General features: G+C 35.4%; 1 protein-coding gene and 3 pseudogenes across 2 annotated transcripts; 3 read left to right on the top strand and 1 right to left on the bottom strand.

The window, feature by feature from the left end:
• The first annotated feature begins 1,499 nt into the window (after positions 1-1,499).
• Positions 1,500-3,046, top strand: LOC120120031 (annotated as a pseudogene).
• A 93-nt stretch (positions 3,047-3,139) lies between these two features.
• Positions 3,140-6,987, bottom strand: LOC120120030 (annotated as a pseudogene).
• An 858-nt stretch (positions 6,988-7,845) lies between these two features.
• LOC120120029 lies at positions 7,846-13,143 on the top strand (annotated as a pseudogene).
• Positions 13,144-19,311: 6,168 nt separating this feature from the next.
• On the top strand, positions 19,312-20,586 carry LOC120119575. 2 transcript variants are annotated; one of them, XR_005515841.1, is made up of 4 exons: positions 19,312-19,694; positions 19,792-19,938; positions 20,060-20,210; positions 20,263-20,476. XR_005515841.1 is itself a non-coding variant. In XM_039139384.1 (4 exons), exons 1-3 carry the CDS (start codon positions 19,373-19,375, stop codon positions 20,128-20,130), a joined length of 540 nt encoding a protein of 179 aa, XP_038995315.1. In that variant the 5' UTR covers positions 19,312-19,372; the 3' UTR covers positions 20,131-20,167; positions 20,500-20,586. The 2 variants fall into 2 exon arrangements, 1 of the variants encoding a protein (XP_038995315.1); XM_039139384.1 differs by lacking the exon at positions 20,263-20,476 and adding an exon at positions 20,500-20,586 and having other exon boundaries at positions 20,060-20,167.
• Positions 20,587-22,328: the final 1,742 nt, after the last annotated feature.

The following is a 22,328-nucleotide window of genomic DNA, read 5'->3' as shown; positions in this document are numbered from 1 at the left end:
GAATTTGATTCAACCCAAAAAATATATATCATCCACCTGACTTTGGTCCTATCCATATTTTTAGAGAATAAATTTGACCGATCTAGTATAAAAAAGAACTTAATTCAAAATAACAATAAATAGAGGGGGCATTATAGTAATTATCCATAAATTTATTTAAAGAAATGTCACTATTACTCTAAGGTAGGGTAAGATTAGAGTTTTTTCACCCATCAACCGAATCCAACCCGACCCCGCCTCACTCTCTTAAAATATCCGACACGATCCGAACCCAATTTTTTTAAAAAAATCTGACCCTATCAAATAGGATCGGGTTAGAATCCATCAGTTTCAAGTTAAATTCCATCTGAAACTCATAACATAAAGAAATTCGAGAGAACAAAGATAAAGAGCTTAACTACTCAAATCAAATATACTTATTCATAATAGTGTTTAGGGTTTATTTTAATAATTTTAATATTAAATTTATTAATATAATCATATTTAATATATATATGTATTTAATATTTGAATATTTTAAAATAATTTGAATAAGGGTGACCAGGAGATGACTTGGTACTTGTTTTGTGGTGTTAATAAAACCTTATCAATATGATTTTCTTCCTTTCTTTTCATCAATCTTTCAATTAACTGCTAAGCAAGGATCAAGATACAGCTATATTATTATTATTCATAGATTTTACAACTTGTACACGTTTCTTATGTTTTCTTGGATTTAAATTCGAAATTTGATGTCACAATTATTTATTTAAATGATAAATACTTAAAAATTTTAAATTTTTTTTATTATGCAGAAGGAGTATTTTTTTATTGAGAGTATTAAAATATAACTTATCGTAAGACAGGATACTAATACTGACTAGAGCAAGTAAATAAATTAATAAAAGAAAGATCGAGTAATTTATCATGTCGTGTAACTTAAAACATTCTCGATAATAGTATTTTAAAAGTTGTACATTATTCTTCGAGTTTAATACAATATTTCAAATTTCGTATACTTGAAATAAGAAAGTAAAACTTTTAACGTGTTGATCTTTTCAAAGTAAAGAAATAATTTAATTTAATTTATTTTTTTATTGGAGTAACACTACCAAAAAGCGAGACGAGAAAGAAACTAAGGCTGCTTGTAGAGAAAAGAGAGAGAATGTTATTGAGTGAAGAAATTCTTGCTTTTGTAGCTGAAAAATGAGGATGAATTCGTAAACGGGAAGTAAAATATATGAAGAATCCTCAAATTGAATGAAATACAGAATAAAATAAATAAAATTTAATATTCCTTTGAAAAAATTAATAGAGTGGGGTATAACATATAAATATCTTATATACATGTTAACACGTATCGAACACACATATAAGTCTTACATAATTTTTACTAATAGAGTGTGTAAGGGGAAGAAGAAGAAGAAGTGGGCATGGTTTTGGAATCCCAGCTACAGCCATCCACTTTGAAATGCCAAGATAAGCTTTATCCCCATTCTTATGCTCTCCAATAAAATCACACGCTGATTAGTTGTTCCAGGGTCTGTGGTTTGCCCAATAAGGCTGTTGAGTGGTTTGAGAAAATGCCTACATATGAGTGTCATCCTGATGATGTCACTTACTCTTCCATGATTGATGCCTATGGCCGTGCTGGAAATGTTGATATGGCTTTCGCCTTGTATGACCGTACTAGAACGGAAAAATGGAGGATAGACTGTGTTACTTTTTCAACTTTGATTAAGATACACGGGACGGTTGTTTAAATGTTTACGAGGAAATGAAGGTCTTAGGTGCTAAACCTAATACGGTCATATATAATACTTTGTTGGATGCCATGGGTAGAGCCAAGAGACCTTGGCAGGCCAAGTCTATTTACAAAGAGATGATTTCTAATGGATTTTCACCGAATTGGGCAACCTATGCTTCACTCTTACGAGCTTACGGAAGAGCTCGGTATGGTGAGGATGCTCTTAATGTATATAAAGAGATGAAAGACAAGGGGTTGGAGTTGACTGTTGTCCTTTACAATACCCTTTTGGTCATGTGTGCTGATGTTGGCTTGGCAGATGAAGCTGCCGAAATTTTCGAAGACATGAAAAATTGTGGGACTTGCAAGCCTGACAGTTGGACTTTTTCATCAATTATCACCATATATTCTTGCAGTGGGAAAGTTTCAGAGGTGGAGGGATTTGAATGATATGTTGGAAGCGGGTTTTGAACCCAACATTTTTGTTTTGACATCACTTATTCAATGCTATGGGAAAGCCCAACGAACCGATGATGTTGTGAAGACGTTTAATCGGGTTTATGAATTGGGGATAACTCCTGATGATCGGTTTTGTGGTTGTCTTCTGAATGTGATGACGCATACACCTCGAGAAGAACTTGTAAAGCTGATTGATTGCATCGGGAAGGCTAATCCAAAACTAGGCGGTGTGGTGAAACTTTTGGTAGGGGAGCAAAACAATGAAGGGGCTTTTAAGAATGAAGCATCGGAACTTTTTAATTGTATCAGTTCGGATGTAAAGAAGGCTTACTGTAACTGTTTGATTGATCTCTGTGTCAACTTAGATCTGTTAGAAAGTGCTTGTGCGCTGCTAGGGCTGGGGCTTTCCCTAGAGATTTATGCTGGTATACAATCTAGGTCTCCAACTCAGTGATCCTTGAATCTTAAGTCTCCCTCTCTCGGGGCAGCTTTAACTGCACTACATGTTTGGATTAATGATTTGGCAAAAGCACCGGAGTCGGGAGAGGAGCTTCCCCCATTGCTCGGGATCAATATTGGACATGGTAAACATAAATACTCGGAGAAAGGCTTGGCAACTGTCATCGAGTCACATTTGAAGGAACTAGATGCTCCATTCCATGAAGCCCCCAGACAAGGCTGGCTGGTTTCTGACGACAAAAATTGCTGCCGAGTCGTGGTTGGAGTCAAGACGTACACCTGACTTGGTGGTTGCTTAGGTAGTGTGCTCATTAAGTGGCGTTCGTCCTAGGTCAGTTTTTTCATATTTGCATCCATATGTAATGTCTAGAAATACTCTCAAGACTCATCTTACCTATATTGTTACCGGTATCAAACATATATCATATCTGATACTCGTGTAGCAGAAAAGAACTGTGTGATGATAAATATTTTTCTTCAAAACAAAATATATCTTTACCAAAATTGGTCTCCTTGCAAATGCAACAAGACTGAATGACCAGCAACGATGTGCCATGGCTCGCTGACAATGACGAACATGCACTCAAGGAGAGACAACGGAGGGAAAGCTTTCCGTGTTGTACAAGACCATATGTTTGAAAGTGTTTACCAATTGTGCAACTGAGCTGTGATACTTTTTACAACAGGGTGGTATCTGGGGATGGCAAATCAACCCGAATCCGACGGGTTCCGACCCGACCCGATCCGATCGGGTCGGATTTTTTTAAAAAAATTTCGGGTTCGGGTCAGGTCGGGTCGGATTTTTTTAAAATGCACTGTTCGGGTCGGGTCGGGTTTAGGGTAAAAAAAATCCTACCCGACCCGACCCAAAAAATATATATAATTTTATCTTATATATTTAGGAATAATTACAATAATATCCCTTCATATATAATTTTTTTCAATTAAGTCACTGTTTTCATTGAATTAATTTTTTTTTTTATTATTTCGGGTCGGGTCGGGTCGGGTTTCTAAGTCATATATTCGGGTCGGGTCGGGTCGGGTGAAACATTAATTTTGTCGGGTCGGGTCGGGTCACGGGTGGAGAACCCTTTTAATATCCCTGAAGGGCATGCCATGACCTCCACAAATTGATACACATTTCCGCATTTTTACTTTCCTGACAATGTTTTGCAGGTTTTGGAAGCCATAACATAGGGCAAATTTCAGCACAGTTTTCCCCTCCACCTACATAGCGGACTGCAAGATATTAAAGAAAAAAAAACGAACAAAATGTAGTATTGAAGTTGTTACAATGATATTTTGAGCCATATGCATTAAAATAATAAGGCCATGATTTAATTTCAATACAACTTTTGTGAACTAATATCACAGGAAGGGCACTCTTCAAGCAGAAAATGCATGTTTTATTTTATATTGGACTTACAGTGCTAACCAACACTACCAAATTAAAAAAGAAAACTTACCTCTAGACTCAATTCACGGAAATCGGAATTTCTTATAGTTCTGAAGTCCAAAGGGCCATTAATTTCTCTTCCAAGAGAACTTTTGCAGTATAGCTGAAGACAGTTTCTGCATAACCTCCAGAGCTTCCAGAGACACCGTAGAGATGTCCTTGCTCATCAAGATTTGTCAACCTGCAGAAGCAAATAATATCTTTCATTTGCACGTGACAATGTGGAATAGATGGCACTTTAATAAGGAAAACGGGTACTTACGGTCTATCAAGAGGTGACCCTTCCAAGGCTTTAAAATCAACTTCTTTCAACTGCAAAATTGACCAAATAAATTTAAAAAATAATTACATGAAACCATTAAATAAAGAATACAAAATTGTTACATTGAAATGTCAAACTAAGATAATGTGCAACCTTGATTTCACCTGTATCAAATCTAATACTTCTCCTGAGGTCAAGACAGAGTCGACCTCTGGGATACAAACACCTTCATCTGTAGGGCTCCCATCATTAGATTCCACTTGAAAAATAAAATCCTCCCTGGCAGCCTCAAGCTTCTTATCATAACAAGGCATCACGGTTACATGGTAAATCTCCTCCGGCCTATTAAGTAAATGAATAATCCAGTCAAGCATTAAGAATAGTATAAAGCTTTCGGCATGCACCATTTCCCCTAATATTCGGATTATATCACCAAGTAAAACTATAAATTTTCATAAGATACAAACTGAAGATTGGGCTTCCTGCAATGTCAATCCATAGAATTATTTATAGGACTAAATAGTAAATAAAAAAGAGAAAAGGGATTGAAGAGATGTTCTACAACCAAAATTGTAGAAAAGAAAGAAATTAAAACAATCCTTCGATTATGCTCACATATGTGGAGATACTCAGGCCATGAAAATGACTTCATGATACAAAAGCTAGCTTTGCTGGAGACATTAGAAGGGTGGGAGGCTTCATGGCTTTGAACAGTATACAGTAATTCATTGGTAACCACAAAATTTTAACAAGATTTTAGTTTTCTGAACAAAATTATAAGAAAATTGCTATTCATGCAATTCATCTGAAATTTAAAAGCCAGATATCATTTACCAGTCTACATTACAAGTTTTAAGTAGTCTCTGATAGCAGAAATGTTGTTCATAACATGATTGTGACCAAAAGAAAGCACAAGTCTGATGCATAAAAGTTGACCAGACAAGACTACCTGAAACCCATTGTTTGACATATATGATGCTTAATAGTTGCTCCAATTGATTGCTGAGGACTTTTTACTGAGGATATGTACGGCAAAATATAGGATCCTAGTTGTTTTTCAGCATAGCATATCCAACCTGCAATTAGAGAATGCCGCACAGAAGAAACACTTTGGAATTTTGATCACAGGAATTCTATAAATCACCATGACATCCTTTCTCTACGTAAAATATAAAAGTTAAGCCAACTGTGCATAAGCATTTTGGGGGTTGCGGGAGAGATAATACTATTAAATGATTGCTCGACTTTTAAAGAAAGATTTATACCTGGACATGATGAGGACAGCATTGGGAGTGAGGATTTGCTTTTCTCGTCATCAGTTGCTTGGCTTTGTTTAAATCGAGTAATGAACTCATGACAAGTTTCAATCAATGTTAAGTCTCTAATGCAACAAGTATCAAAAACAGCCTTTACTCCCAATGACTTCAAAAAAGCTGAGTTTTTCTTGGAAACCTGAATATGAGAAAGGAACTTCCATAATTAGAAACATTCAACTTAAATAACATATAGGCAACATTTCATCTAACGTAATGAAAATAGAATTACATGCTGGCAATCGTGGATTTGGTCAGAAGGAACTAGGGGCAGGGAGGGTGTGCAATGTGCATACTTGTGTGGTAAGAGAAAATTGATTGATATAACCCACTCTGTTTTTTCCATCTTATTGTGGGAACGTCACAGAAGAGCATGTCAATGGGTAGTACGACATAATCAAAGCATTTTAGGTTCAGTGTTTTTAATGTTCCATTGTACCTCCAGTGGAGAGATGCCAAAGTGAGCAGCAAGGGAGGCCCTTGACTGTGGAGAAACTGATACAATTACAACTTTCCCTTTATTAATATTGGATAGGAATTCGTCTAGGCTTTGCTTCTCAAGCATCACAGTCTCCGCCAAGGTTATGCAACCGCTTCAACATTGCAAAGAAAATAAAAACTGATCGTCAACATAGCTAAAAAACAATTTACTTCAACGTAAATAAAGCACTTTCAAGAAAACAATTGGCAGTCATAAACTAGTCATTCAACATGCAACAATTTTGATAATTACCTCGAAACATACTCTTAATAAACAAACAAATTCCTTCCGATGCACAAGCTAAACAAGTTTAAAGACAAGAAGGATAAGTCGAAGATAGAGGAAAATATTACCTGCATGCCAAGCAGTCCTTGAGCGAAATTTTTACTGGTTCAGTTTGCTGACTCTTAGAAGCTAAATCCTTCAGTAAAGTATTTCAAAATAAGAAAAAAATTAACCAAAAATAACGAAAATTCATACTTTTCTACCGCAAAATAATCCGATAATTAGTAGAATAAAGCCTACGAGATTACAAAACATAACAAGACCAAAGCATCTAAAGCAAAAATAGAAGGAGCCAATTACAAACCAAAAGCAAACTATATCATCTAATTCCGAATCAAAGTTAGCAAAAATCACGAAAAAGGATTGATAACCGAGGAAAGGTATAATGAGTACCTGAGGTTCAGGTTTCTTAGGGGTCGGTTTGAGACCTTTGAGAGAAACGACGCAGGCTTGAGACGGTGCAATGAAATCGCTGAGATCTCCGATTCTGATCGTCGGCGAGAACTTCTCCGACATCGTTAATTTCGAAGCTACTATTTATACAATTAGAAAATCGTTAATATAAAGCTACGAAATGATTGGAAAAACAAGGCTGAGGTTGAAGGAGCTTGAAAAAGTTTGGTAAGTAAAAGGCCGTGACCGTCACCGGAGGGAGCCAACAAAACGCCTGTGAATTTCGCACTTCTTTTTAACTATATAAATTAAGAGAAAGTTAGCACGCGACCACACACGTAAAATATAATTAATTTTTTAAAACATGTAAATAAAATTTAGTTGATCATAAAAATGAATTATATAGATCATATATTTTCCAACAGCCAAATATAAAAAAATATTTTTAAAAAAATCAATTACAGGAAACAATCATACCCTTATTATTGGTAGGGATACAGATTGATTTCTTTTCGGGGGAAGGGAATATAAAATAGATAGAGACATTGGATCTTATTGCTCAGCCTTAGCTAACACATTTTTCACGATCCTTGGGAGTGACCCTATTACAAAGATGGGACCGACGATCCATACAGGAAGTAAGATTTTTTTTAATAAGTGAATTTGGATTTAAGGGCTACTAATTTAAATTTATAAAATTAAGATGAAATTTATAAAATTTTAAGGAGGAGGAAACATATTTTTAATAAAAAATACTTTAATTTTTTTTAATATATACAATAATTTTAAATTCCTCACTGGACGCAGGGTTGATCATCTGCTGCCCTATCACCCCCTTGAGGAAGATTGCATGGTTTGAAGTCATCACAGCTCGGGGGTTTATAATACCAAGTCGGGATATGCTTGGCTTCTCAAGGAGCTCCATGAATGCTGAATTTGTTTAGTTAAGTGAGCTTGAGAAGTTGGGAGAATGTTGAAAGTTGTTGGTGCTTCTGTTGAAGAGCTGGAAGAATGTTGAAGATAACTGTTGATGCGTCACTCTCAAGCAATCACAATTTAAATGCTATGGCTTCTTCGAGCCGTCAAAATTCAGGTGTTGGGGCTTCAATAAATACTTCATGAAACTGCTGCCTTGTCCATACAATCCATTACAGGACAGCAGTGTTTGAGGTTCAGAGTCGTTCAGCCAAACTCAATCGAATAGTGGTTCTGCAAGAGAAGGATTGCACGATGACAATACTATTGTGCCACCCAACTCTAGTTCTATTGATGTAGATGTAACTGCTGCAGGTTTACTTAAACGGTTGCATGTTAGTTACAGGCGTCAAGAACTTTCCAGTAGCCAACGGCAGTGGTCGTTCAACAATGAAGACCGAGATACTTGTAAAATCTGGAACCTCCTGGCCAAAATGAAAACACTTCCTGAAGGAAAGGCGTTTGGCTGGAAGGTTTGTCATGGCGCTCTCCCCGTTGGTGCGAAGCTTAGAGCGGCTGGAAGTGGTAATGGCATTTTCTCCCTCTGCAACGATGATCAGGAGACGGTTTTGCACTCCCTTAAGGACTACCCCGGAGCAAAGGAAGTCCTCGTCCTCTCTAGAATAAGGAATGGTGAAAAAAGAAGCACAGGTCTTGCCCCTGATTCGTTCTTTAGATTTCTTTTGCTTTTATGGAATTTTTGGAATCGTACGAATGTGGATTCACCGTTAACCAGAGTAACAATCCTAGATAAAATGGAATGAGAAAAAGTAAAAGAAAGAAATTAAATTTTTTTAAATAAAAGATAATTAAAAGGGAAATAAAAAAAATAATCTTTTATATTTGATCTTATGATATGAATTTGAGGCATATCACTACACAGTTTTCATAAGACAATTTTTCAACCACTCTTTAGTGTTCTAGATCTTTTGATCGTCTATCTCTCAAGATACAACAACTTAATGATTAACAACAGTAGTAGAACAGTAGATATCACAAACTTTATGTCTTTGACTATCACCGGGAAACTAAGGGAGAAAAATAATATTTTCTAAGAATTTTTCAAATGAAGAATACTTCTTAAATTATGAGATCTAAAAAATTGAGAGGATTGCTCAGTATTTATAGGGAATTTCGAGAGAGTTTTACTCTAACTAAAACTCTTTTAATATATAAAATAGATAATAATTTTTTAACATTTAAAATATTAATCTAAGAATTTTACTCTAACCAAAACTCTTTTAATATATAAATTTAAACATATTATAATATCTTTTAAATTTAACATATTAAATATGAGAATTTTACTCTAATCAAAACTCTTTTAATATCTAAATTAAATTAATATCTTTATTTATATATTCAACCTGAGAGTTTTTACTCAAAACCAACTCTTTTAATATCTAAATTTAACAAATAATATCTTTTAAATTTATAATATAACTTGAAAGTTTTACTCCAAACCAAAACTCTTTTAATATTTAAATTTAAACAAATAATATATTTTAAATTTATAATATTAAACCTGAGAGTTTTACTCCAATCAAAACTCTTTTAATATCTAAATTAAATAGATAATAGTATTGTTTAAATTTAATTATTAAACATATATTTCTTCCTGAATTTAATATAAATATTAAATCCATCGATATAATTCACCTTTTTTTCCAACAATCATCCTGAAATTGATGATTTAATATAAATATTTTAATGTAATTCACATCTCAGTGCTTGACACTTAGAATGCTAGTTGGATGTTGTGCCGATGCTAAGTGGCCCGCATGTCCTGATTACTCTACAGGAGTATACTATCAAGGTAAGGTGTCGACATTATGTGACCCAAACCTAACCCAAAGTATAGGGAGACATTGATGTTATGTGACCTAGTCTCACCTAAGGTTCTCATTAAGCAAAGAGGGGTGTGAGTTCCGTGAAGCTAAGTGACCCCGAGTTACACCATGATGTTTTCTCTTTTTGTTGTGTTATTGATGCGAATGTTCATAACCATACTTGTATCATGCTCATGTGTTGAATGCATTTAGTATAGTGGGGTTATTTGTATGACACTGAACTTGTGAGCTCAGCATATGAAATGTGTTTCCGTGTGTAAAACTCATTGTCAGGTTTCAAGATTTCCAGACTCGATCTTCCATCACAGTACGTCTCAAGTATTTAGTGGGCATGTACTGCCATAGACTCTTGTTATTATTTGAGTCGTAAAATCTATTTTTTACTTGTATATTTTAGAGATTTTTGTTGGGAGCTCCCTCATATTTTAAGTACTTATGATGATAAACGTATTACGTTTTGGATATTCATATTATGTTTAAATGTTAAATTGGTCATATGTTTTCAAAAGAAAAAAAATGGTTAGACACTCAGGTGGTTCAGTGTGGTATTCTAATATTCTAAGCTTTGGGTCAGATCAGATTAGGGTGTTACACGATTTATTAGTTGAACTATAGTAACTACTGCATAAGACCAAAAACGATGTGCCAGCAAGACTAATGCTAACTCGATCAAATGATGATGCTTTCGCTCGATAACTTCGTTCTGTTCCGACGTGGGAGGAAAAGTAGCACAATGTATAATTCATGTCTTGGCTAACACAACAGACAACGATCTAAATTCGCCACCCCAATCACTTTGGATGGCTTTGATAGGTAAGTCAAACTGAGTATTAACAATGTTTCTAAACATATGGAACATGGGTTTGAGGTATATTAGCAGATAGATCTTCACTAGTATTGGCACAACAATCACACTTAACATTCTCAAGAAGATTAACATTGCCTGAGTAAGTCTTATGATGAACTCAATTACTGCTAACTCCATGAAAGTTATGATCAAAACGATACCGACACTGTTGGACGAGATGTCCATTCTTCCCACACAGTTGACAGTGAACTTGAGGACGAGTCGAATCGAGCAACAAATTTTTTTAACGAGCACGAGTCGAGCATTGCCCAACTCACGATCGACTCGCTCGATAAGCACCCATATGAACGTTGCTTCGGGAATGAGCGACCTGTCTTGCCAAGAGCCATATTTAGGGGTGTAAATGAACATAGTTTGAACGAATGTTATGTTCATGTTCGTTTATTTTTTTTAAGGTATTCATGTTTGGTTCTTGTTCGTTTAAATTTTCAATATCGTGTTCATGTTCGTTTACTTATTTTTTAAGATGTTCGTGTTCGTTTATTTATTGTTCACGAACATGTGCATTTAATGTTTGCGAACATGTTCATGAACATATTTGTTTAGCATTCATTTAATATTCGCGAACATATTCGTTTATATGTTCACGAAAGTGTTCATGATGAACATGTTTGTTTAATGTTCATTTAGAGTTTGTTTAGTGTTGTTTTAGTATTTGTTTATCATTCATTTATATATTCAAATTTTTATTTCATTTGCAAGCTAAAGAAAAATGATAAAATTATGCCATTGAAGCTTAAACTCCTTAAAATTCATAGTTTAAAATGCAAATTTTAACATGTGTTTATTTAATCTTTATCTTCATCAATATTTAAAATGTAAAAAAAAAGAAATAGAGAATCGGGTAAACGAGTTTGTTCATGAACATAAATAAACGAGCTTCTTCGTGAACATAAATAAACGAGCTTCTTCGTGAACATAAACGAACAGAACACGCCTCTGTTCGTGTTCGTTCGTTTATTAAATGAACATAATTTTTTTGTTCATGTTCGTTTATTTAGCTTAACAAACGAACATAAACGAACGTTATACGAACAATTCGTTGAATGCACTGTTCATTTGGAAATGCCCCTCGTATAACCAATTATTTACTCAACTGCCATTCCTGTAATTTTTAGGTTTTTGTTGATTCAGACAGGTGCCTCAAATATCTGACTTTAAGGGGTAGTTTAGTTCACGGATGATTATTAAAATATGATATTACTTAATAATTTAAGATATTGTATTATTTAGTTTGTTTAACCGTAACCTCAGATTATAATGATTGATTAAATAAATATAAGATACGAAAAATGTCAACTGATGAACATGATTCCTAGATTAAACTTGAAGGAGGTGCTTGTTGCCTCTGGTCGAGCACTTTATGACAACGATATGTCAACGTTGGCAGGTTTAATGCATGGATTGGAGAAAATGGTTTCAATATCTGGGGAACCAATCCAACGATTGGGTGCTTATGTGCTGGACGGGCTTAGGGCAAGGTTGGAATCCTCGGTGAGCAATATCTACAAAGCCCAGAAATGTGAACAACCAACGAGCTCGGAACTAATGTCTTACATGGGTATTCTCATCAGGATTTGCCCATACTGGAAGTTCGCGTACACATCAGCTAATGCTGTCATATCAAGGATGTCATGCAATATGAGTCAAGAATTCACATCATTGACTTCCAAATTGCTCAGGGCACCCAGTGGATGTTCCTTATCGCAGCTCTTGCAAAACGCCCTGGTGGGCCCCCGTCTATCCGCATTACCGGCATCGATGATTCTCAGTCAAATCATGCTCGAGGTGGGGGGCTTAATATCGTGGGGCAGAAGCTATCAGAATTCGCCAAGTCATGCAATGTGCCATTTGAGTTTTATGATACAAATGTGACTACTAGTGAGATTCAATTAGAGCACTTTAACGTTTGTCTTGGGGAATCTCTAGCTGTGAATTTTCCGTATGTATTGCATCACATGCCGGACGAGAGCGTAACCATCTGGTATCACAGAGAGAGACTGTTGAGATTGGTGTGAAGAGTTTGTCACCCAAGGTTGTTACCCTCGTCGAGCAAGAGTCTAATACCAACACATCCCCGTTCTTTTCAAGGTACGTTGAGACGCTGGATTATTACACAGCTATGTTTGAATCCATAGACGCAGCCTGTCCAAGAGACGACAAGAAAAGGATCAATGCAGAGCAGGATTGTGTGGCTCGCGATATAGTGAATATGATTGCTTGCGAGGGGCCAGAAAGGGTGGAAAGACACGAACTTCTCGGAAAGTGGAGGTCGATACTTACGATGGCAGGCTTTTCTCCATATCCATTGAGTTCCTCAGTTACTATAGCTGTAAGAGATATGTTGAAGGAATACGAGTATATGACCATAACAATAGACTTGCAGAGAGAGATGGGGCTCTCTATTTTGGGTGGGGAAACAGAGCTATGGCAACCTCTTCCGCATGGAGGTGAAAAATATCGATACCAGCAGCGATTCCTCCATGGATTCTATAAATTCTTCCCACATTCTCAATTTTATCGCATTAACCTTTTAGTGTGTTGTAAATTTATAGACACATGAGCTTAGCTTTTTGTTGTTTCTGTGATAGTATTAGACAAAGAGACTGAAATGGCTCAAATCCGAGTGTGTCTCTTATGAATGTAGTCACTTATGGACTGATAGAGTTGGGGGTTCAAATTGCTATTTATGGATTATTGATGAGAGTCGAATCTTGAAACTTATCCTTGGTTAAATCACATGATCGATTTAATCAAAATAACACGACGTCGTCTTGAGCTCCCCCCAACCCCCCACAAGCATACTACCATCTTTCCTTATCAACCAACCAGACAAAACTATTACTATTTTTTAGGGTTAATTGCACCAAAAATCCTTAACGTAATAATATACATTTTATATTAATCCTTAACTTTTAAGATACTCTAATTAAATTTTTGATGTCTCAATATCATATCAATTTGGTTCTTTTGTAATGTCAACTCAAATATAATGTCTAGTGTAAAAGTGTTGAAAGTCAAATTCCACAAAATCAATTTTGATGGCTTTGCACATGGCAAATTCGGTGGCTTTCGGTGGAATTAAATGGATGCAGCATTTGTTGATTTTTTCAACAATGGTAAAACTTTAATTTTAGCCAGTGTAATTTAGGGTATTTACAAATTAGTCCTTAGAGCTTCAACTATAAATACCCTAGCTCATTTAGCTTCAAAACCATCCCAAATCATTCTAGCTTTCTTCCAATACTAGAGAGAATTTAGAAAGTTTCTTGAGAGTTGTTTTCTCCTTTTTATCAAGAGAGAATTATCATTGTTATTTCCTTGGTCGATTGAGAGAAGTTGTAATTCCTATTTTCTCATAGTGAAATTCTTCTACCGTTGCCCGTGGTTTTTACCCTATATTATTCAGGGGTTTTCCACGTAAATTTTGTGTCTTTTTTATCTTCATTTTTATTTTCTCAAATTATCAGTTGCGATTTTGCTCTATCCGATAGCCGTCTTCCGCAACAATTGGTATCAGAGCTAGATTAGAGTGTGTAATATCTGCTTATTGTCTTTGTGGTTGCCACCAAAAGGTGGATCCTCTAACATAAGAAAGTAAGAAGGTATTACCCATTCTTTGAAAGTTCCAGAGAACTATCCACGATAATAAAATAGTGGGAGCTATCCGTAAAAGAAGCTATGGCAACGAAATTTGATATTGAAAAATTCAATGGGAGAAATTTCTCATTGTGGAAATTGAAGATGAAAGCCATCATGAGGAAAGACGGGTATCTAGCAGCTATCAGTGAAAGGCCGGTAGATTTCACAGATAACAACAAATGGATCGAAATGGACGGGAATGCTATGGCAAACTTTCATCTAGCATTAGCAGATGAAGTATTGTCAAGCATCGAGGAGAATAAGACAGCTAAGGAGATATGGGATCATCTCACCAAATTGTACGAGGCCATATCGTTGCACAATAAAATTTTCCTTAAGAGGAAATTGTACACTCTCCGTATGCCAGAATCTACTTCAGTGACAGAGCACTTAAATACGCTGAACACTTTATTTTCTCAGCTTACATCCTTAATCTGTAAAATATGAGAACAAGAACGTGCTGAACTTCTACTTCAAAGTCTACCAGATTCGTATGATCAACTCATCATCAACTTGACAAACAATAATGTCACCAGTCTAGTCTTCGATGACGTTGCAGTTGCTGTTCTACAAGAAGAAAATTGGCGCAAGAACAAGGAAGACAGACAAGTAAATCTGTAACAAACAGAAGCGTTGACAACGACGAGAGGGAGATCAATAGAACGTGGCCAAAGCAGCAGTCACAAACATGGTAGATCGAAGTCGAGGAGCAAGAAGAATTTAAAGTGCTACAACTGTGGAAAGAAGGGTCACTTGAAGAATGATTGTTGAAGTCTAAATAAAAACTTCAATCCACAAGGCAATACCGCAAACACTTCAGATGATGGAGATGCTCTATGCTGTGAAGCATCAACCACCGTGGAAGGCAGAAAAAGATTTACATATGTATGGCTCATTGATTTGGGAGCGACATATCACATGACCTCAAGAAGAGAATGGTTCCATCATTATGAACCTGTCTCAGGAGGATCTATGTATAGTTGCAATGATCATGCCTTAGAGATCGTTGGTGTGGGAACCATCAAATTAAAGATGTATGATGGAACAATTAAAGTTGTTCGAGATGTGCGGCACGTGAAAGGCCTGAAGAAAAATTTATTATCCTACGGATTGTTGGATAATAATGCAAGCAAGATTGAGACACGGAAAGGAATCATGAAGGTGTTCCATGGAGCGCTTGTGGTGCTGAAAGGCGAAAAGATAGCAGCAAACTTGTACATGCTGAAGGGAGAGACTTTGCTAGAAGCAGAAGCCTCTGTTGCCTCAAGTAGTTCAGATTCTGCAATGCTATGGCATCAGAAACTTGGACACATGTCAGAACAAGGAATGAAAGTTCTTGTGGAGCAAAAGCTACTTCCAGGCTTAACAAAGGTATCACTTACTTTGTGTGAGCATTGCATAACAAGTAAGCATCACCGGTTGAAATTCAACACGTCAAATTCTAGAGGCAAAAATGTTCTAGAATTAGTTCATTCTGACGTATGGCAAGCACCAGTTACATCCCTAGGTGGAGCAATATACTTTGTCTCATTTATTGATGACTACTCTAGGAGATGTTGGGTGTATCCTATTAAGAAGAAGTCAGATGTGTTTTCAACTTTCAAAATCTTCAAAGCGCGGGTGGAACTTGATTCTGGAAATAAGATCAAGTGTTTCAGAACAGATAATGAAGGTGAATACACAAGCGAAGAATTTGATGACTTTTGTAGGAAAGAAGACATCAAAAGACAGTTCACAGTGGCAAACACTCCTCAACAAAATGGAGTGGCAGCGCGGATGAACAAAACCTTGTTAGAAAGAACAAGAGCAATGTTGATGGATGCAGACCTAGAAAAATCATTCTGGGCAGAAGCAGTCAATACCGCCTGTTATTTGGTGAATCGAGCTCCATCAACTGCAATAGAGCTGAAGACACCAATGGAGATGTGGACTGGTAAACCAGCTGATTATTCAAACCTCCATATATTTGGAAGTATTGTGTACGTGATGTACAAATCCCAAGAAATCTCAAAGCTTGATCCAAAATCCAGGAAATACAAATTCTTGGGGTATGCTGATGGAGTCAAGGGGTATCGCTTGTGGGATCCCACTGCCCGCAAAGTGATCATCAGCAGGGATGTTATCTTTGTAGAGGATAAACTACAAAGAAAAGAAGACGATGATAGCACTGAAAAGTCCGAGACTACACATATAAATGTGGAAAATGAGTTTGAACAAGGAGATTCTTCTGAAGCAGAACCATCACATGATGAACAATAACCAGAGAGTTCTGAAGCACCAACAACTCGTCAATCAGATCGTGTAAGAAGACGTCCCAATTGGCACTCAGATTATGTTATAGAAGGTAATATTGCATACTGCCTTTTAACAGAGGACGGTGAGCCATCAACATACCAGGAGGCAATAAACAGCTCAGATGTTTCACTGTGGATGATGGTGATGCAAGAAGAAATCGAAGCCCTTCATAAAAATAATACATGGGATCTTGTGCCACTACCACAAGGAAGGAAGCCGATTGGTAATAAATGGGTTTTCAAAATCAAGCGAAATGGTGACGATCAAGTTGAGAGGTATCATGCAAGACTGGTGGTCAAAGGATATGCTCAAAAAGAAGGTATTGATTTCAATGAAATATTTTCTCCTGTGGTTCGACTAACAACAATTCGTGTAGTTTTGGCGATGTGTGCTACATTAAACTTACATCTAGAGCAGCTAGATGTTAAAACTGCTTTTCTTCATGGAAATCTTGAAGAAGAGATTTATATGCTCCAACCTGAAGGTTTTGAAGAAGAAGAAAAGAAGAACTTGGTTTGCAGGTTGAACAAATCTCTGTACGGTCTAAAGCAGGCGCTGAGGTGTTGGTATAAGAGATTTGATTCCTTCATTATGTGCCTTGGATACAACAGACTAAATGCAGACCCTTGTGCTTATTTCAAGAGGTCTGGTGATAACGATTTTGTTATATTGCTGTTGTATGTGGATGACATGTTGGTTGCAGGACACAACAAAGATCATATTGAAGAATTGAAGGCACAACTGGCTAGGGAATTTGAAATGAAGGACTTGGAATCAGCAAACAAGATTCTAGGGATGCAAATTCACCGAGACAGAAGTAATAGGAAGATTTGGCTTTCACAAAAGAATTACTTGAAGAAGATATTGTCACGATTCAACATGCAAGATTGTAAGCCAATTTCTACCCCTCTTCCTATTAACTTAAAATTATCCTCTAGTATGAGTCCTAGCAGCGAAGAAGAGAGGATGGAGATGTCTCGAGTACCGTATGCATCAGCAGTGGGAAGTTTAATGTTCGCTATGATATGCACAAGACCAGACATTGCACAAACAGTGGGAGTGGTTAGTCGGTACATGGAGAATCCAGGCAAAGAGCATTGGAATACAGTAAAGAGGATCCTGAGATACATCAAAAGGACCTCAAATGTTGCATTATGTTACGGAGGATCAAACTTACTTATCAATGGGTATGTTGATTCTGACTTGCAGGGGATTTGGATAAAAGCAAATCTACTACATGATATGTGTTCAAAGTTGCTGGTGGAGCTGTAAGCTGGGTTTCAAAATTGCAGTCAGTTGTGGCTACATCCACAACAGAGGCAGAATATGTAGCAGCTACACAAGCTAGTAAAGAAGCAATTTGGTTGAAGATGTTATTAGAGAAGCTTGGGCACAATCAAGAGAATGTTTCTCTTTTTTGTGACAGTCAAAGCGGCTTGCATCTAGCAAGGAATCCAGCATTTCATTCAAGGACAAAACACATACGAGTTCAGTACCACTTTATTCGTAAAAAAGTGGAAGAAGGAACAGTGGATATGCAGAAGATCCATATCAAAGACAACATAGCATATTTCATGACAAAGGCGATCAACGCTAATAAATTTACTTGGTGTCGATCCTCGTGTGGCCTGTCAGAGACGTAAGCAACATAATGGTACAAGGTAGAAAGAATGATGTGAAGATATGATTGTTCCAATCAAATCTTCAAGTGAGAGATTGTTGAAAGTTAAATTGCACAAAATCAATTTTGATGGCTTTGCACATGGCAAATTCGGTGGCTTTCGGTGGAATTAAATGGATGCAGCATTTGTTGATTTTTTCAACAATGGTAAAACTTCAATTTTAGCCATTTTAATTTAGGGTATTTACAAATTAGTCCTTAGAGCTTCAACTATAAATACCCTAGCTCATTTAGCTTCAAAACCATCCCAAAGCATTCTAGCTTTCTTCCAATACTAGAGAGAATTTAGAGAGTTTCTTGAGAGTTGTTTTCTCCTTTTCATCAAGAGAGAATTATCATTGTTATCTCCATGGTCGATTGAGAGAAGTTGTAATTCCTATTTTCTCATAGTGAAATTCTTCTACCGTTGCCCGGGATTTTTACCTTATATTATTCAGGGGTTTTCCACGTAAATTTTGTGTCTCTTTTATCTTCATTTTTATTTTCTTAAATTATCAGTTGCGCTTTTTCTCTATCCGATAGCCGTCTTCCGCAACAAAAAGCACTAATAGAAGAACATGTTAAAGTTTGAGGGTTTAATCACAACATGTTAAAGTTTAGGGACCAGTTAGAATCTAAGCAATTATCTGGGGATATTTGACAAATTAACCCTTTTTTATTTAGAAGGAAAATAGATAAAGAATCACAAGTATTAAAATAAATATATACAAAAAATTTAAATTTTGAAAGATAAATATTTATTTTCCTAAAAATCAAATATCAAAATGAACAACACGTGAATAAATTGTACGAAGAACAGGAACAATTTGCCCAAAAATATAATAACAGAGAGAAAAAGGAAAAGACCGATTCGATCTCGTTAGCTGTTCTATCCATTTTGCATTCTTACATTTGCCCCATTGTATTTGATCTTTGGTTTATTTTCCATCTTCTCTTATTCCTACATTAAACTCCAGCGTTCAGGTTAGGGCTTTCGTTTTCATTTTCCATTACTCAGTTTTTTCTTTTAATTTGTAACGATCTGATTTGAAGATATTTCATTCATGATATCACAAATGTTTGCAGCTTAATCATTAGATTTATTACTCTCCTTGTAATTTTTATATTTATATTTATATCAATTACTCTCATAAGCTTTCTTTTATTCTTAGTACTTGTTTTTGCATGAATATATCTACTCGGTTTTCGAATTAGGATTGTGATTGTGTTGAATTCTGCTGGGAAACGATGATGGGAGAACTAGCAAGCAGATCAGAGCTGCGGAAGGAATTAGTGAGAGAACGCCGTCGTATAAGGGACAGGCAAAGAAGACAATCTATGAGCCTTGAGGAAAAAGAAAAGCATCTAGCTAGACGCCGAAGAAATTATCAATTGAGGAGGGAAAGGGCTGAAACTGCTCGATCAAACCCTCTTCCGTTGTCAATTCAATTTCCTTTAAGTAATGCCTTAACTTGTGTTTCTAATGCTAGTCCTCAGTTTAATGCTGCTGATGCTTTTGTAAGATCCAATGATGAACAACGACCAATGCTCCATAACAAAAGCTCCCACTGTCAGCTCCCATTACTTTACCATTAATGTTTAGCTTGGAAGAGAAAACACTTTCTTATTATGTTCTTATTAGTTCCTTGTCACGTTTACTCATACAGGTTTGGAAATCCCTGCTCATAAGCTAGCTATTTTACCTGCAAAGGTGCGTTTGAATCGCATAAAAAATCTGGCTCGAGTGATAAATGATCCTGTTGGTAATGGGGTTGCAGTTGGAGGGATGATGAAGGAAAATGGAACTTCCAATTGTGAGTTTAACAATTCATATGGATAGATGTCAATCATTCAATTAGTATATCTTTGATAGCATTTATTAATGAACTGCTCAATCTCGGATTGTATGTTTGTATATAAAAATTTTCCGTTCAGGTTTAACATCAAAAGGATTGCGATTGAATCGTATTAAACATCTTGCTCGAACAATAAGTCCTGCTGGGTAATACACTCTTAGTCAAAGCCATCAAAGCATAACAAAAGGTAAGAATACACATTTACTTATATATAATGTACAATACACACAATTCATTGTTCTTTGCTAAAAGTATTTGCGTTCCAAAAATCCAGGCTGATAATGCGATCTCTAGATTAGCTGAAAAGAGTCATCTCTAAAGAGAAACTCATTTCATAGTAATTTATATAACTTTAAACAGTCCAATAAACTTATAGTTGAGGATGCTATTTGTACCAAACTATCATTTTGGTGGCATTCGGATATACTAATAGTTGCTTTTACGATGTAATTTAGTTGGTTCAACCCGAGTACTCTTTTGAGATGGATTATGACATGTTTTTGTTATTATTATGTGTAGGTTGAACATCTCAAGAAATACAAATCAGTCATATACAAATGTATTCTTGGTTCAAGGGTCGTGCACATCATTAAAACTGTAAATAATTCAACAATTCACGCTTTAAACTGAACCCTTTTCTTTTGTCAATTTCTGCATGCTATATAAGACTGCAAGATGGAGAATAAGGATGGTTGCAACGGTAGACGAGCATCACCGATACAGACAACTTTCTGTACAGAAGGTCCGGGAAGTTTAGAATAGAATTGCATGATGATGATGAAAAGAACCATATACTAGGAGTTGATTTTGACATACGAAATTTTTAACGACTTTTCATTCATTTGGATCAATCTCAGTGCTATCACCTTGTTTTGTAATTCAATTGGATTAAAACATCTTACAAGATTTGATTTATCAATTTTATATTCATCATTGTTTATGGATCAAGTTTATTTTGTTTATGATAGAAAAGGTAATTTGTTTAAATCTAAAATTTTATTGTCAAATCGACACTTAGGGTTTGATAACTTTTTGTGGAAAAAAATCAAATCATTGCAAATCAAAACTAAATATCTTAGCAACTTATTTCTTTCAAGGGTTTGATGACAAATATACTTCTGTCAAGATTTACTTTAACACATAATATTTAAACTGATTTTATTTCATGATATTTTTACTTAACTTATTTATATTTATTTATATTTAACTTTTTTATATTTATTTCTATACCCAAGTTTGTTTTATTAATAAAATATAAAATGCAATAAAAATTTAAAATAAAATCATTCAAAATATTTATCAACTAATATCTACAACATACCAACTCTTTTTTGACAAGATACATACCAACTAATTTTCTAATGTTTAACTGAATTTCGAGCTGAAACGACAGTGAGTTATTATAAATATTTCCATTGATACAAATATCGGGTTCTATTTTTTTTTTATCTATAATCATTTCAAAGTATTAAAAAAATGTTTAAGTCCAAATATTGGAAAAGACATCAATCATCATCGAAAGGGATCGTCATGAATCTCAAACTCTGGATATGGATTGTAAAACACTCCATATGTTGGGTTTTTTTTCCAATACCCCATACGCCTAAATTAATTAATCTAATAAGTGATCTGAAATTTTAATTTGTAATCTACGATAAATGTTATAATAAAAGTAAACTCATCATCTCGACGTGATAAATTTATTAAGAAATTAAAATTTTTAAATAATTTTAAAAAGAAAAAGAAACAGTAAAATTCGTCACGTCGAGGTGACGAGTTTGTCTTGAATTAAAAAAAAGCTAGCCGTTTTATAGTCGTTGTGCAATGGGCAACTACAGCTGTAACATCCCAAAAGTCGGGTCAGCGACTAAAAAGTAAATTTTGGAAACTTTGTGCTCAATTATGAAATAAGCTAAAAGTTCAGGGACTTAAGTAAATGATTTTGGATTAAATAGTAAAGATGAATTAACTAAAGGGGTAAAATGATCTTTTCGTAGGAAATATTTTTTTATCTTCCCTTTTTGAGTGATATAAACGTAGAAAATATGAGAAAACATCTAGAGTTTTATTCTCTTCTTCATTTTCTTCTTCTCCACTGTGGAGCTCTTAAGAAAATGTGAGTTGGTTTTCTTTTGGTTAATTCTTTAAGAGTCAAGCATGGTTTTGGTTAATGAAGCATTAGGAAAGGGTATGAAATCAAAAAGAAGCATGAAAACTTAAAGAGTAATAAGTTATGGTTGATTTAAGTTAAGAAGTGGATAAGTGAATTTGTGAATAAGGATATATAAATGGATTTAAAAGTTGAATTTGACTTGTCAAATGGAAGAGTAAGAAGTTATAAGTGTTAG

Source organism: Hibiscus syriacus, unplaced genomic scaffold, assembly GCF_006381635.1.
Source record: "Hibiscus syriacus cultivar Baekdansim isolate YM2019G1 unplaced genomic scaffold, ASM638163v2 tig00110332_pilon, whole genome shotgun sequence".
NCBI lineage: Eukaryota > Viridiplantae > Streptophyta > Magnoliopsida > Malvales > Malvaceae > Hibiscus > Hibiscus syriacus.
This window is presented reverse-complemented; position numbering and strand designations above follow the sequence as displayed.

Coding starts and splice junctions, on each gene's coding strand:
- LOC120119575 (XM_039139384.1), top strand. CDS start 19,373: ATGATGGGAGAACTAGCAAGCAGATCAGAGCTGCGGAAGGAATTAGTG. Junction 19,695..19,791: donor CCATAACAAAAGCTCCCACT/GTCAGCTCCCAT, acceptor TTACTCATACAG/GTTTGGAAATCCCTGCTCAT. Junction 19,939..20,059: donor GGAAAATGGAACTTCCAATT/GTGAGTTTAACA, acceptor TTTTCCGTTCAG/GTTTAACATCAAAAGGATTG.